This window comes from Monodelphis domestica, chromosome 5 (genome assembly GCF_027887165.1).
Source record: "Monodelphis domestica isolate mMonDom1 chromosome 5, mMonDom1.pri, whole genome shotgun sequence".
NCBI lineage: Eukaryota > Metazoa > Chordata > Mammalia > Didelphimorphia > Didelphidae > Monodelphis > Monodelphis domestica.
Window position 1 is genome coordinate 13,250,553 of NC_077231.1, and position 12,721 is coordinate 13,263,273.

General features: G+C 39.0%; 1 protein-coding gene across 5 annotated transcripts in view; it reads left to right on the plus strand.

Moving 5' to 3' along the window:
- Positions 1 to 12,721, plus strand: part of SMC1B (structural maintenance of chromosomes 1B) — a 77,192-nt gene that overhangs the window by 26,578 nt on the left and 37,893 nt on the right. For all 5 annotated transcript variants that reach the window (XM_056797624.1, XM_056797622.1, XM_016425550.2 and 2 more), the window contains 2 exons: positions 167 to 374; positions 2,390 to 2,575. In XM_056797624.1, coding sequence (XP_056653602.1) covers positions 167 to 374; positions 2,390 to 2,575 — 394 coding nt within the window. The remainder of the gene's footprint in view (positions 1 to 166; positions 375 to 2,389; positions 2,576 to 12,721) is intronic.

Here is a 12,721-nt window from a genome sequence, read left to right on the forward strand (position 1 = left end):
TCTAAGTCTATGATGCTATCTGGGTTTGGTTATTTTGTATTCTTTCTCTGAAAAACCCCAACCCACTTTTAATGACTATATAATTAACCTGACTCCCTATATTCCCTGATGATAGCAAATAATGGAATCTCCATTTGCATTTCCTCTGTGCTTTTGTGGAATCTAGTGATTGTTTGAAAGAGAAGACACAACAAGAAGAAGCCCTTTCTGAGGAGCTTGAGCAGTCTAGGGTCCGAATGGCTGAAGTGAACAGCGAATTGAGTCGTATTGGAGGGGAATTACAAAATGCACACATTGATCACCATGAGGGCAAGCGGCAACAAAAGAAAGCTGAGGTTCTGGAGTTCCTGAAAAGGCTTTATCCTGAGTCTGTGGTAATTAGAAACTTTGACTTAATCTTTCTGGGTGAATTAGATTATTGATGCCAAATGTTTAATTAAGGTCAAATCAGATCAGGTGGTGAGCTCATTAATAGTTAAAATATCCTTTCTGCTTAGTGGGGGAAAACAAATCTGATCAAAAGGTAGATATGGAGGGGCAGCTGGATGGCTCAGTAGACACAGTGCCAGGTCTGGAGACAGGCCCTGGGTTCACATTTGGCCTCAGATACTTCCTAGCTAGGTGACTCTGGGTAAGTCATGTAGCCACCATTGCCTAGCCCTTACCACTCTTCTGCCTTAGAAACAACACACAGTATTGATTCTAAGATAGAAGTTAAAGGTTTAAAAAAGAAAGGTAGCTATTGTAAAAATGAAGATTAAAATAATAATATTTTTACGCTATGTGGAAATCACAGTTTCCACATCAGACCATCTGCCTAGCCTGGAAACAGTGACTTTAGAGTCTCTGGGCAGTATTGTGTGCTTAGTCTCACTGGATAGATCCAGTCTCTTGTTTGGTGAAGCTTTTCTTGCAGTTGTGGAGCCTGCCAGGCAGAAACTTGTACCTTTCTTTCCATTGCCATGGAGAACTCAGAGTTGCCTCATCATGAGGCCTTGGAGGACACCACCAGATAGGGAATGGATGTAGATCATTTGAACTTGAATATAAAAGAGAAAAAGCCACAGATTGTTTCCCTTAAGGTGATCCCTGTTGGCAAACTCCAGCAATCATTTGCTGGAATGTTTTCTTGGACTTCTCAGAATTTGAGCAGCTTGAATAAGCTTTTTTTTAATGAGATATGAGATTTGAGGTCCCAGATTCAAATCTGGCCTCAGACACACCTAACTGTGAGATCCCACTGCTGGGGGCCATCAGTCCACGACGCCTTGACAGAGTCAGGCGTGGTAGCTGGGAAGACCACAGAGTGGTCTTTGGCAAGCTGTGACTGCCCACTCTATCCCCCTTGCATGACCTCTTTCATCAATGCCCCTTACCTATGAATTGACATGATTATTATTCCCCCTAGTTTCAAAAGAAATAATGCAAGAGCAAAACACATATACCCTAATTCCCTAAAACATCACCAAAAGATCAGACCCTCAAACCCAATCCCAAAAGACTATCATGGGTTAACTTTTATTTAGGTGCATAATTCCCAGTGAAGCCGCAGCTACAGGCCAAGCCCAAAACTTTCTCATGAAGCCAGCACACAAATCAATCATAGAGGCCCATACAATACATATAGGTACAGTACAGGTACACTAAGCTTCAATATGCCTCAGTGACTCAATTACACAAATCAGTAACTCAAACTCCCTAGTAAGCCACCTGTGATGAAATCATTTATCTTGTATTCTGTCTGTAATCACAATACAAAAATACAGAATGTTAATCAAGTGATTTGTTAAAAGTTAATGTATCACTTTTCCAATTACCTCTCTTTGATTTTGTGTATCTGCATGCCAAGAATATGGATATAAAAATAAATCCCAAGCCTAGGAATATGGAGCAGCTCAGGGATGCAAAGCAGTCCCATGGCCGTAATGATTAAGCTGTCTTCTGTTTGTTATTTATTTTATGTTATTTCTTTTGACTGATGGTTCGCCACCTGCCAGGAACCCTGGAGTAGCAAGTGGGGCTGGACCCTGACCGTGGCATCCCACCATTTCCTGGTCCTTACTATTCTTCTGCCTTCAAACCAATATAGTATTGATTCTAAGACAGAATGTAAGGTTAAAAAAAAACATGGAATTTTAGGTGATTTTTTGAAACATTGGTTTCAGAGATGATTAGAGTCACCTTTTGAGGCCTGCCTTTCTGTATATTTTATGGCACTTAAAGTAATGCAAGACACTAGTGCTATTTGCAAATGTCTGCTCATAGTAAAGTCAAGGGGGTTCTTTGGTTTTTGAAAATGAGATATTTGTGTTTTTTTATTAAGCTGAAGGAAATTAGGCATTTACAAATGTTTGTGTGCTTTTCTTCCTTATTTTTGGACCTACCAAAGTATGGCAGACTGCTTGATTTATGTCATCCTATACATAAGAAGTACCAGCTTGCTGTGACCAAGCTCTTCGGCAGGTACATGGTAGCTATTGTTGTAGTTTCTGAAAAAGTAGCAAGAGATTGCATCCGATTCCTGAAAGAGGAAAGAGCTGAGCCTGAGACATTCCTTGCTCTGGATTACCTTGATGTAAGTATGCTTATGTATATCAAGATAAAAATGGAATATATTTTTTGAGATGACCTTGAAAGATTGTTCTTCTGTATTGTGCCGCACCTGGGATGCCCTCAAAGGAAGGACACACAGACTCTTAAATCTTTGCATGGCCCAGCTGCCCAGTTGTATTGCAAGAGCCTGGCAGGCTGGGGCAGGGTTTTCATAGAATTAGAGAACATATAAGTTAGGAAGGAACATCACAGGTCATTTAAATATCTGTTTGTATTTGAGCAGAAATTATTTATTCAACATTCATTCACTGAAAGAACATTCAGGAAGCACCAACTAAATGCCAGGTCCTGAAGATGCAGAAACAAAGATGAATTGACTGCTTCCAAGGGACTTTATATTCTTTTTGGAGAGACAGTATCTGCATGCATATATAAATATAAAATAGACACATCCTATTTTGGAGGGCTGGGAGAAACATAAACAATTGAGATCAAGAAAGGTATCATGTAGAAGGTGACATTTGAGTTGAGTCATTTGGAGGTGAAAAGGGAATACATTCCAGGCATTGGAGAGAGGTAGTTTAAAGGCACATTTAGAAATGGGAGTTGGAAGGGTTTGTACAAGAAGCAATAAAAAGACTGGTTTGGTTAGACTACAGAATAAACAAAAAGGAACAATAAGGCTGGAGGAGGTTGGGCCAGCCTGTGCAGAGGCTTGAATGCCAAAGAGAACAGTTATATTTGGTCCCATAAATAATACCCTCAAATTGATTGAATAGAGGAGTGATATGATCAGACTTTCTCTTTGCTGCTAGCAGTATGGAAAATAAATGAGAAATTGTGGGGAGAGGTTTGAGGCAGGGAAACTAGTCAAGGTAAGAGGTGATGATCTCACCATCAGGATGGTAACCAGAGAAAATGGAGAGAAAAGGAGGGAATAAAAGAGATTGTAGAGATAGCAAGATACTTGACTTCATCTTGGATATGATGGTGATAAATGAGACATCCTCCCTGCATGCAGGCCTAGGAACCTAGGTGACTGTAAAGAGGTTCTCTTTTGGGCCTTTTGAGCTTGAGATTCCCTTAATACAGCTTTCAGATATCCAATAGACAATTGATGCTGTCTGTAGGTCAAGAAATAGAATTTTTGGAATCATCTTTGTAGAGATGGCAAATAAGCCCACGAGTGCTGATGAAATTACCAAGAGGGCCCAGAGTTTTGGCTTATATCCACAATTGAGGAACATGATATGGATGAAGATGTCAAATGTTTTAAAAAGATATTAATAAAAATTTATCTTTTAAAGAGGATCAGTGAGTATTTTGGGAAAAGATGTGTTAGTTTAGTTATGAGATTAGAAACTAGGAATTATTGAAAGCAGAATCAAGATGGCAGAATGAGAGTCAATATTTTCTCAGCTCACTAAATACACCCCCTTTACAACAACCTAGAAAATAGGCCATACTGAAGTCTGATTGGGAAAATCAAGAAAAAGTTATATTGAATCGATTTTACCCACCCAAGAGAGTTTAGGAAGATAGGCACAGAGGTCTGAGGTGAGGGCTGGACAGGGGCATTGGAGAGTATTCTAGATAGTATATAGGGGCTGAGACTAAAACCCAGGGCTAGAAGTCCCAAGGTAGAAAGAGATCCCAGAAGACCCTTGAGTCAGCATGGGGAGCAGGGACAGGTGTCAGCTGATTGCTGTGTCATCAGTTACCCAAATTCAGATCAAGGATCCAGGGTGGAGAGAAGCAGTCCTGAGTCAACTGGACCTGAGTTGTATTACAGAGTAAGGAGCAAGTGGAGATGGTGGACTCGGGTCTAACTTTTATTCCCACACCCAAGCCTATAGTGGAATCACCAGGGCAACAAACCAACACCAAAGGGGAGCCAGCAATTTGGTTGCTTTGAACCTATAGAACCTCCCAGTGGGCTCCCAGAACAGCCCAGCAGTGGTCTACAGAAATAGCGACACAAAAGCTAACAGACCCAAACCAGATCATGAACTTACAGATCTCATACCATGAGGCTGGGGAACAAATCTCCCCCAGACCATACACCTTGGAAGTACTAAAAACTTGTGGACCCCCAGACTGATCTGTAAAAGGCACAAACTCAGGCCAGACATCTGCCATTCACCCCCAAAATGAGTTGAGCCCAACACTAACATAAAAGTCCAAAGTCAAGTAATAGGCTAGAAAAGTGATCAAACAAAAACAACTGCTATGGTGATAGGGAAGCTCAGATGGTGCTTGCTGATGGTTTTAAATATATACTGTTTATTATTTTTAGGAAAGGCCCTTCTATTCCTATACTTTCTAGTGTTTTCAGTAGGAATGAGTGTTGTATTTTGTCAAAGGCTTTTTTTGCATCTATTCATAATCATGTGGTTTCTGTTGGTTTGGTTGTTAATATGGTCAATTATGTGGATGGTTTTCCTAATATTAAACCATCCTTCCATTCCTGGTATAAATCCTATGTGAGCATAGGGAATAAGCCTCATAATCACTTGCTGGAGTCTTTTTACTAGTATCCTATTTAAGATTTTTGCATCTGTGTTCATTAAGGAGATTGGTCTGTAGTTTTCTTTCTCTGTTTTTGGTCTGCCTGTCTTTGGAATCAGTACCATATTTGTGTCATAAAAGGAATTTGGAAGAACTCCTTTGCTTATTTTTATTGATTAGTTTGTATAGTATTGGGATTAGTTGTTCTTTAAATGTTTGATAGAATTCACTTGTGAATCCAGATTTTTTTCCTTAGGGAGTTCTGTGATGGCTTGTGTGGTAGAGGCATGGAGAGAGAGAGAACTTGTAAGGCAAGATGCAAGAACCAGGGCTGGGGACCTGCCTGTCAATCAAGAAGGTGTTTCCAAAATGGAATGTTCCCAGGAGTTGGCAGTAGAGCCGACCGGGGGAGGGGACTTGACTTGGAGTCACTTTCTCTGAAGTGTAAAGATTAAAATTTAGGGGAGACTGAAGCAGGTAGAAATTAGTTTCTCTCTGCAAGGAGTATTATATTTTTTAGAGGTTTATTAAAGGTTAAGGATTAAAGAAAATACAGAATAAGAAAAACACATGCCTAGGCCAGAGGCCTAGACAAGATAACCTCACATCATGAAAGAGACACGTCTGCTCCAAAACGGAAGTAAAAGAGCGCCAAAAGCCTTTGCAATCAGGTTAAATACCTTCTCGATCTCGGCCCACATGAGAATTCAGTGAGATTCCAAAGCATTTTGGGGAAGTGGAGTAAGGAATTGTGGGGATTGAAGTCCTGGATTCAAGTCTATTTTTACAGAAGGTTGAACCTGGCTGAAGGACCCTTGTAGGGCTGACTTTTGAGGAGCTTTTTGAGGAGCTTTTTTTTGGTTTTGAGGAGCTCTGATCAAGAGAGAAACCTCTGAGATTTGACTGACCAAAAGTTGGAGGAAAGCCAGTCTGAAGAAGAGACTTTGAACTTTGTTTCTCTCTGGTGTTGAAGCTGAGAAAGGAGACAAGCCAGGCTGAAGGAGAGATTTTGGATTTTGTTTTCTCTCTTGAGGAGTTGTCTCAGACTGAAGGACCCTTGGGGGGGGGGGGGGATGGTAGGGGAGGGCTTCAGAAATTAAGCTGAGATACCTTGCTGACTTTGTAAAGAAGAAAGATTTTAAAAAGCTGTTGTCGTCCATCTCTGACTATCCCTCTATCACAGTTGTGACTTCCCAAGCCCTCATAATCCTCATTTTAGAATAGGGACATCATCCCTCTAACCTCAGTTTCCCATCCTGTTATCACAATAAGCCCCTTGACTTGAAAAAGGAAAGGAAAAGAATATCTTTACAATTTACTCAAGGAGGGAGAGGGAAGAAACTAAAGGCTTCAAGAAGAATTGGTAGGTGAGGGAGGCAAGGGAGGAGAGGGCTGGAGAAGAGACGGAATGAAGGGAGAGGAGGTTAGAAAGATATACTGATCTATCAGCCATCAGTAGGGATCAGTAGGCAACCCCCAGAGCATTCCCCAAAGCAGTTCCCCTGTGTACCAGCATCTCTGTGTATCAACATCCCTCAGCATTTATCATTCCTACCTCCATTTCAAGTAAGCAGTTTCAGGTTCCTGTAGCAGCTCTCTAGTCACAAGCCAGAGGACAGCAGTCATTGCAAAAGAAACAGTTTCCCTCAGTTTACTTTACTATTTCACTTGTTCAATGTCTATTTCTGATATGAGATTAAGTATTCTATTTCCTCTTCTGTTAATCTAGGTAGTTTATATTTTTGTAAATACTCATCCATATCACCTAGATTGCCGTATTTGTTGCCATATAATTGGGCAAAATAATTCTTTTTTTTTTTTTTTAATTTTTATTTGGTCATTTCCAAACATTATTCATTGGAAACAAAGATAATTTTCTTTTCTTCCCTCTCCACCTTCCCACCACCTCTCCCGTAGCCCACGCACGATTCCACTGGGTATCACATGTGTTCTTGATTCAAACCCATTTCCATGTTGTTGGTATTTGCATTAGAGTGTTCATTCAGAGTCTCTCCTCAGTCATATCCCCTCCACCCCTGTAGTCAAGCAGTTGCTTTTCATCGATGTTTTTACTCCCACAGTTTATCCTCTGCTTGTGGATGGTGTTTTTTAGACCCCTGCAGATTGTTCAGGGACAATACATTGCCACTAATGGAGAAGTCCATCACCTTCGATTGTACCACAATGTATCAGTCTCTGTGTACAATGATTTCCTGGTTCTGCTCCTTTCACTCTGCATCACTTCCTGGAGGTTGTTCCAGTCTCCATGGAATTCCTCCATTTTATTATTCCTTTGAGCACAATAGTATTCCATCACCAACATATACCACAATTTGTTCAGCCATTCCCCAATTGAAGGGCATCCCCTCATTTTCCAATTTTTGGCCACCACAAAGAGTGCAGCTATGAATATTCTTGTACAAGTCTTTTTCCTTATTATATCTTTGGGGTACAAGCCCAGCAGTGCTATGGCTGGATCAAAGGGCAGACAGTCTTTTATCGCCCTTTGGGCATAGTTCCAAATTGCCCTCCAGAATGGTTGAATCAATTCACAACTCCACCAGCAATGAATTAGTGTCCCTACTTTGCCACATCCCCTCCAGCATTCATTACTTTCCATAGCTGTCATGTTAGCCAATCTGCTAGGTGTGAGGTGATACCTCAGAGTTGTTTTGATCTGCATCTCTCTGATTATAAGAGATGTAGAGCACTTTTCTTTGGCTGCGAACTGCCTGTTCATGTCCCTTGCCCATTTGTCAATTGGAGAATGGTTTGATTTTTTTGTACAATTGATTTAGTTCTTTATAAATTTGAGTAATTAAACCTTTGTCAGAGGTTTTTATGAAGATTGTTTCCTAATTTGTTGCTACCCTTCTGATTTTGGTTACATTGGTTTTGTTTGTACAAAAACTTTTTAATTTGATGTAATCCAGATTATTTATTTTGCATTTTGTAACTCTTTCTAATTCTTGCTTGGTTTTGAAGTCTTTCCCTTCCCAAAGGTCTGACATGTATACTATTCTGTGTTCACCTAATTTTCTTATAGTTTCCTTCTTTATGTTCAAGTCATTCACCCATTTTGAATTTATCTTGGTGTAGGGTGTGAGGTGTTGATCTAAACCTAATCTTTCCCACACTGTCCTCCAATTTTCCCAGCAGTTTTTATGAAATAGTGGATTTTTGTCCCAAAAGCTGGGATCTTTGGGTTTGTCATATACTGTCTTGCTGAGGTTGCTTGCCCCCAGTCTATTCCACTGATCCTCCTTTCTGTCTCTTAGCCAGTACCAAATTCTTTTGATGACCGCTGCTTTATAATATAGTCTGAGATCTGGGACTGCAAGACCCCCTTCCTTTGTATTTTTTTTCATTATTTCCCTGGATATCCTTGATCTTTTGTTCTTCCAAATGAACTTTGTTATGGTTTTTTCTAAATCAGTAAAAAAATTTTTGGAAGTTCCATGGGTATGGCACTAAATAGATAGATGAGTTTGGGTAGGATGGTCATTTTTATTATATTGACTCGTCCTACCCATGAGCAGTTAATGTTCTTCCAATTGTTCAAGTCTAGTTTTAGTTGTGTGGAAAGTGTTTTGTAGTTGTGTTCATATAGATCCTGTGTTTGTCTCGGGAGATAGATTCCTAAGTATTTTATTTTGTCTAAGGTAATTTTGAATGGGATTTCTCTTTCTAGTTCTTGCTGCTGAGCTGTGTTGGAATTATATAGAAATGCTGATGACTTATGTGGGTTTATTTTGTATCCTTCAACTTTGCTAAAGTTGTTGATTATTTCAATTACCTTTTTGGTTGAATCTCTAGGATTCTTTAAGTAGACCATCATTTCACCTGCAAAGAGCGATAATTTGGTCTCCTCCTTGCCTATTTTAATGCCTTCAATTTCTTTTTCTTCTCTAATTGCTACTGCTAGTGTTTCTAATACAATGTCAAATAATAGAGGTGATAATGGGCATCCTTGTTTCACTCCTGATCTTAATGGGAATGGATTTAGTTTATCCCCATTGCCGGTGATATTAGTTGATGGTTTTAGATATATACTATTTATTATTTTTAGGAATGACCCTTCTATTCCTATGCTTTCTAGTGTTTTTAGTAGGAATGGGTGTTGTATTTTATCAAAGGCTTTTTCTGCATCTATTGAGATAATCATGTGGTTCTTGTTGGTTTGCTTGTTGATGTGGTCAATTATGTGGATAGTTTTCCTAATGTTGAACCAGCCCTGCATCCCTGGTATAAATCCTACTTGGTCATGGTGGATGACCCTTCTGATCACTTGCTGGAGTCTTTTTGCTAGTATCCTATTTAAGATTTTTACATCTATATTCATTAGGGAGATTGGTCTATAATTTTCTTTCTCTGTTTTTGGCCTGCCTGGCTTTGGAATTAGTACCATGTTTGTGTCATAAAAGGAGTTTGGTAGAACTCCCTCTTTGCTTATTATGTCAAATAGTTTGTATAGTATTGGGATTAACTGTTCTCTGAATGTTTGATAGAATTCACTGGTGAATCTGTCAGGCCCTGGGGATTTTTTCTTAGGAAGTTCTTTGATGGCCTGTTGGATTTCTTTTTCTGATATGGTATGGGATTATTTAAGAAAACTATTTTTTCTTTTGTTAGTCTAGGCAATTTATATTTTTGTAAATATTTATCCATATCACCTACGTTGGTATATTTATTGCCATATAGTTGGACAAAGTAGTTTTTAATGATTGCCTTAATTTCCTCTTCATTGGAGGTGAGATCCCCCTTTTCATCCTTGATGCTGTTAATTTGCTTTTCTTCTTTCCTTTTTTTAATTAGATTAACCAGTACTTTGTCTATTTTGTCTGTTTTTTCAAAGTACCAGCTTCTAGTCTTATTTATTAAATCAATAGTTCTATCACTTTCGATTTTATTAATTTCTCCCTTAATTTTTAGGATCTCTAGTATGGTTTTCTTCTGGGGGTTTTTAATTTGTTCGTTCTCAAGTTTTTTGATTTGCATTTCCAATTCCTTGATCTCTGCCCTCCCTAATTTGTTAATATATGCACTCAGGGATATGAATTTTCCTCTAAGTACTGCCTTGGCTGCATCCCATAAGGTTTGAAAGGATGTTTCGCCATTGTCATTTTCTTCAACAAAATTGTTAATTGTTTCTATGATTTCTTCTCTAACTATCTGATTTTATTTATTTATTTAATTTCCAATTAATTTTTGATTTGGCTCTCCATGTACCCTTGCCGATCAATATTTTTATTGCCTTGTGATCTGAAAAGGCTGCATTTATTATTTCTGCTTTTCTGCATTTGAGTGCCATGTTTCTATGACCTAGTGTATGATCTATTTTTGTGAATGTGCCATGTGGTGCTGAAAAGAAGGTGTATTCCTTTTTGTCCCTATTTATTTTTCTCCATATGTCTATTAACTCTAATTTTTCTAAGATTTCATTCACCTCTTTTACCTCTTTCTTGTTTATTTTTTGGTTTGATTTATCTAAATTTGATAGTGGTTGGTTCAAGTCTCCCACTAATATGGTTTTACTGTCTATTTCCTCCTTCAATTCTCCTAGTTTCTCTATTAAAAATTTGGATGCTATACCATTTGGTGCATACATGTTGATTAGTGATATTTCTTCATTGTCTATACTCCCTTTTAGCAGAATATATTTACCTTCCCTATCCCTTTTGATCAGGTCTATTTGTGCTTTGGCTTTGTCAGATATCATGATTGCAACTCCTGCCTTCTTTCTATCAGTTGAGGCCCAAAAGGTCTTACTCCAACCTTTAATTCTAACCTTGTGAGTGGCAACCCGTCTCATATGTGTTTCTTGAAGACAACAAATGGTAGGGTTTGGGGTTCTAATCCACTCTGCTATTTGTCTACGTTTTATGAGTGAGTTCATCCCATTCACGTTCAAAGTTATGATTGTCATTTGTGGATTCGCTGGCATTTTGATATCTTCCCCTAGTTCTGACCTTTCTTCTTTAGCTATTTCCTTTTGAAGCAGTGATTTACTTTAGGTCAGTCCCCCTAGTCCCCTCCCTTGAGATGCTTCCCTTTCTAGCCCCTCCCTTTTTATGCTCCCATCCCCTCCCCCCTCTCCTTCCCTCCCTTTTTATACTCCCTCCCCCTCCCCCTCCTTAATTTTCCTTTCTTTCTTGCCCTAATGGATAAGATAGAATTCAGGATCCCACTGGATCTAGATGTTCTTCCCTCTCAGATTTGATTTCACTGAGAGTAAGGTTTAAGTAATTCCACTTCACGCTCTCTTCCTCTCCTTCTCATATGAGGGTTCTTCCCCTCCCCTTCCCATGTGTATCTTTATATGGGAAAGATTATTCTATTAAGTCCCCCCCTATTTCTTGAAGTAAATCTTAGTATTGTCGATGGTTCCCCCCTCCTTTTTCCTTTCTTTGCCCCCACTTTCCCCAAATCTTCTTAATGCCCCAATCTTTCCCTATGCATGTTTCTTCTAACTACTCTTATGATGCTACAATTTATGAGAGTTACACAAAACATTTTCCCCACATATTAATATATATAATTTGATGTAAATGTAGTCCTTATAGAAGAGAGTTTGACTTAAAGAAAAAGATAAGATTTATCTCCTTTTCCCTTTCTTTCATATTTACCTTTTCATGTTTCTCTTGCTTTCTGTGCTTGGATATCAAATTTTCCACTCCAAGTTCTGGTCTTTTCTTAGTAAATGCTTGGAAATCTTCTATTTTGTTGAATGCCCATACTTTCCCCTGGAAGTATATAGTCAGTTTTGCTGGGTAGTTGATTCTTGGTTGGAGACCCAGCTCTCTTGCCTTTCTAAATATTGTGTTCCATGCTTTGCGGTCTCTTAGTGTGTTAGCCGCTAAGTCCTGTGTGATCCTTATGGGAGCCCCCTTATATCTGAAGCTCCTCTTCTTGGCTTCTTGTAGAATTTTCTCCTTTTCTTGGAAACTCTTGAATTTGGCAATTACATTCCTAGGGGTTGTCTTTTGGGGATTTAGTATAGAAGGTGTTCTATGAATCCTTTCTATTTCTATTTTGCCCCCTTGCTCCAGAACGTGGGGGCAATTTTCTTTTATAATCTCCTGTAGAATAATATCGAGTTTATTGTTTATCTCTGGTTTTTCTGGGAGACTGATAATTCGGAGGTTTCCTCTTCTCCCTCTGTTTTCCAGATCGGTGACCTTCTCAGTGAGATATTTTATGTTTTCTTCTAATTCATTAATTTTTTGGGTTTGCTTTATTGATTCTTGCTGTTTTATCATCTCACTTTCTTCGAGTTGTTTAATTCTGGTCGTTAGGGATTCGTTTTGCTTTTCAGCTTTGTCTGCCCTTCTATTGGATGCTTCGAGCTCTTTTTCCAATTGAGCAGTCTTATCTGTCAGACTGCTGATCTCTTTCTCCCATTTTTCTTTCCAGGTTTCCATCTTTTGGATAAGTTCCAGTTTGAGATCTTCCAGAGCTTGTTGATAGTTTCCATTTTGGGAGGCATGTTCTGATTTTTTTTGGGGTTTCCTCCTCATTCTCCTCTTTTCCTTGGGTACTTCCACCATAAAAGTTTTCAATAGTCACTTTTTTCCCTTTCTTCCTGGAGGCTTGATTTTGGGCCATGTGAGCCATCCCTTTGGTGGTTTTTATTCCCCTTTCCTTTTTGGTCTGGGCTCTG